At 49.2% G+C, this 3,719-nt stretch overlaps 1 protein-coding gene across 1 annotated transcript; it reads left to right on the top strand.

Annotated features, from left to right (window-relative positions):
- Positions 1 to 44: 44 nt before the first annotated feature.
- Positions 45 to 3,682, top strand: LOC121939429 (ubiquitin carboxyl-terminal hydrolase 34-like; the record flags this gene model as incomplete). Its single annotated transcript, XM_042482452.1, has 6 exons — positions 45 to 310; positions 408 to 537; positions 1,173 to 1,303; positions 1,814 to 2,532; positions 2,843 to 3,057; positions 3,564 to 3,682. Coding segments are annotated over exons 2-6 (1,296 nt in total), but the record flags the coding sequence as incomplete, so codon positions are not given.
- Positions 3,683 to 3,719: the final 37 nt, after the last annotated feature.

Here is a 3,719-nt window from a genome sequence, read left to right as displayed (position 1 = left end):
GGAAAAAAAAAAAAAAAATTTCTTCTTAAAAAATGAGAGAAAAATTGCCAACATTTTATTTATCTTGTTGACAGCTATTGATTGATCTGTTGTACACAGACATTATGGAAAGTTTATGAGGAACTAGTCGTTTTTTTCCCTCCAGTTATGAAAAATGAACTCTGAATTTTGTTTGGTGTTTTAGCTGAAGCACTGTAGCCGTTACATCCACGACCTTTTCCCTTCACTCATCAAAAACCTGGACCCAGTGCCTCTCCGCCACGTCCTCAACCTGGTGTCGGGCCTGCACCCCAGCGCCCACACCGAGCAGGTACGAGCCTCAGAAATGACCCAGAAACATTCAGCGGGCCGTTTCTTTTGAAGGTGTCCATTTTGTCTGAGAAAAGCTGATGTGTCCGCCTCCTCAGACGCTGTACCTGGCCTCCATGCTCATCAAGGCCCTGTGGAACAACGCGCTGGCAGCCAAGGCCCAGCTCTCCAAACAGAGCTCCTTCGCCTCGCTGCTCAACACCAACATCCCCATGGGCAACAAGAAAGGTCAGTCATGCACGGATACGGGCACGTAGGACCTGTGAGCCAAAATGCAAATGTTTCAAGGACTGAGTGCACTACAAAATAATAAAGCTCTTTTGGGTATAAACAAAAGAAAAAAAATCTTGTCCGTTGTCTGTGGAGCAGCTCAAGACTTTATACCTGATAACGGTTTGACTTCGCTGCTTTCCTACTTTAACAGAGAATAAATCATGCTCACAGATTTTAATTAGACTTTACTAAGCCATGGAAATAACACATAAAAATTCCTAATGTTACCATTGAAGTAGAAATATCAGTACCATGATGTACAAATAAACAGTTACAAGTAAAAGTCCTGCATTCAAGATATATATATATATATGTAAAATAAAAAAGAGGAGTATAGATGTGATGCTATTTAAAAACAGATTACATGATACCACTGAACTGTGACTGCTGCAGTCAACCATGAAAGTTTGTTTGGCACGTCTGAATTCCTGGTCCTCAGTCTGGTCCCTGGTTCTCAGTCTGGTTCCTGATCCTCAGTCTGGTCCCTGGTTCTCAGTCTGGTTCCCGATCCTCAGTATTGTCCCTGGTCCTCAGTATTGTCCCTGGTTCTCAGTCTGGTCCTGGTTCTCAGTCTTGTCGTCTGCTCTCAGGTTCGCCGGCTGCCAGTCCGGACAGCAGTGACAACAGCGACACTCAGCACAGCGGAGGCAGCGACATGGAGATGGACGACCAGATGATGAGCGGCAGCAAGAGGAGCCAGCAGAGGCTGTCGGACACGGAGGTAACTTTGACACGAGACGGAACCGATATCCGAACGTCTGATCTCGTTCATAACGTTAGTCAGCCTTTGTAGGGCAGCGTGATGCAAAAACGCCGCTGACATTCGCCATGTTTTCAAGGAGCTCTCTGCCACAGAGACGAGGAAATACAAATACTTCGTTTCAAAATAAAAGTCCTTTGACAGAATCCCATCAGTTGTTCACACAGGCATTTTATTTGGAAATATTTGCAGGACCGTGTTGTTGACAATTCAGGAGCTTCACGACTATAAATACAAAGGACTTCGTGCTAATGAATGTAAATACCTGACGGGAGCAGCAGACAATCAGATGGAGAAAGAGCGACATGTAAACGCAGCTATTGTGCAGCCGCTCAAACACGACTGAATATGAACCGGGTTTCGTGTTTTTTGCTTGTTTTTCAGGGATTTGAACCCCGTTAACTAACTTCCCGAATAATTGAAATAAAATAGAAATAAAATACTTAGTTTTGTGTCCGTGTCGTGTTTCAGGAGTCGATGCAGGGCAGCTCTGATGAGACCGCCAACAGCGTGGAGGAAGGCAGCAGCGGGCCAGGCAGCAGCAGCGGCCGCAGCGAGGCCTCCAGCAACGAAGCCGCCTCCAGCCGAGCGAGCCAGTCGGCCGGCAGCCCCGGCAGCGAGATGCACTCTGACGACATGGCGGACAGCGAGGCCTTGAAGGAGGAGGAGGAGGATGACGATGAGGAAGACGATGAGGAGGATGACGATGATGATGAAGAAGACGAGGACGAGGGGAACCGGTCGGCTGCTGAGGGCGGGCAGCAAAAGGAGCCCAGGGAGCAGACGGAGTCCAGGAAGAGGAAGGCGGGGGAGGCGCTGGGCGAGGGGACGAGCCAAGGGGCGGGGCCCAGTGGATCAGGAGGCGGGTCCAAACCCAAAGTTCTCCCCTTCAACCCAGAGACTTCTGCTGTCATGGTTACAGCGGCGTCAACGTCATTGGAGGGCCGGATGAGGATGTTGGACGCCTGTTCTGCATCGTCGTCTGCTCGGCCCGAGGGGGCGGAGCCCCCGCAGCAGCCGCCAGAAATCGGGCCCTCGCAGATGGTCCAGGGGCCTCAGGAGCCTCCGTGTCTGCCGCGGCCGGGGGACTTTCTCGGAGAGGCAATGGGCAGCGAGCTCTTTAACTGCCGGCGCTTCATCGGCCCCCAGCATCACCACCATCACCATCATCACCACCACCATCATGAAGGGTGAGATTCAGACTCGGACCACGTTTAAACTAAAAAAAAACAATAACGCGGCTTTTTTTTCTTCTTTAGTCTCAGATATTGTGATGTAAACAAATTGTCTTGTAATATCAAGATTATCGTATCCTGAGTTACCCTATAACTCCCATCCTTCGTCTGAAGAACGTTTCTGACAAACTTTATGGAAATCTAACCATTGTTTTTGTAAAAAAAAAAAAAAAGATGACTGGAATGATGATGTTGAATTTTGATCTAAATTCATCGAAACGTTGATTGATCTCTAACGGATCTGCTTCTGTCCCTCCTCCGTCAGTCCCATGGTGGAGGACATGCTGAGTGCTGACGACGTGAGCTGCAGCAGCTCTCAGGTCAGCGCCAAGTCGGAGAAGAACATGGCCGACTTTGACGGCGAGGAGTCGGGCTGCGAGGAGGAGCTGGTGCAGATCAACTCGCACGCCGAGCTCAGCTCCCACCTGCAGCAGCACCTCCCCAACCTGGCCTCCATCTACCACGAGCACCTGGTGCAAGGTGAGCCGCACTCAGTTTATTTTGACCAACAGGCTGTTTGCACTGTTAGTTTTTGTGTTGAAGCGGGAAAAGGCAGAAATTTGGAAAAAAAAAGGCAAAATTGATGCACAGGCATACGAGCACGCGTCATGATGATGCTACGGCTATGAGCTTGTCAGCAGGAACTGGCTCCCTCATGATGCAGCAGGAGCTACAAGAGCTGTTATTGCATCACATAACTCTGAGAAAGTCGAGCGGATCATCCGGAAGTTTTGAATCCACAGTTCCTCTGTGAAATCGTGGACTATCAGCTCCCAGAAATCCCTCATTTGTGGCCGCTTCCACGTATAAGGAGCTCGCTTTTCCATCATGGCTCCATAACACACTAAAGTTTATTGTGGGATTTTTGCATAATGACTCCAAAATAAAACTGCCGACCTCAGCTTTAAATATCCAAAACTTAAAAAAAATAGGTCAACCTGCCAGAGAGGCAGAGATGAAAGTGTGAGCGCTCTGTGTCTCTGCAGGTCCGGCCGTCCATAAGCACCAGTACTCCAGCAGCCACGCTGTGACCGACATCAACCTGGACAACGTCTGTAAGAAGGGCAACACTCTGCTGTGGGACCTGGTGCAGGACGAGGACGCGGTATGTAAACAAACCTCCAACGTCGGCTTTATAGACG

Source organism: Plectropomus leopardus, unplaced genomic scaffold (genome assembly GCF_008729295.1).
Source record: "Plectropomus leopardus isolate mb unplaced genomic scaffold, YSFRI_Pleo_2.0 unplaced_scaffold4801, whole genome shotgun sequence".
Taxonomy (NCBI): Eukaryota; Metazoa; Chordata; class Actinopteri; order Perciformes; family Serranidae; genus Plectropomus; species Plectropomus leopardus.
The sequence above is the reverse complement of the archived record's forward strand: the minus strand, read 5'-3'. Positions and strand labels throughout refer to the sequence as shown.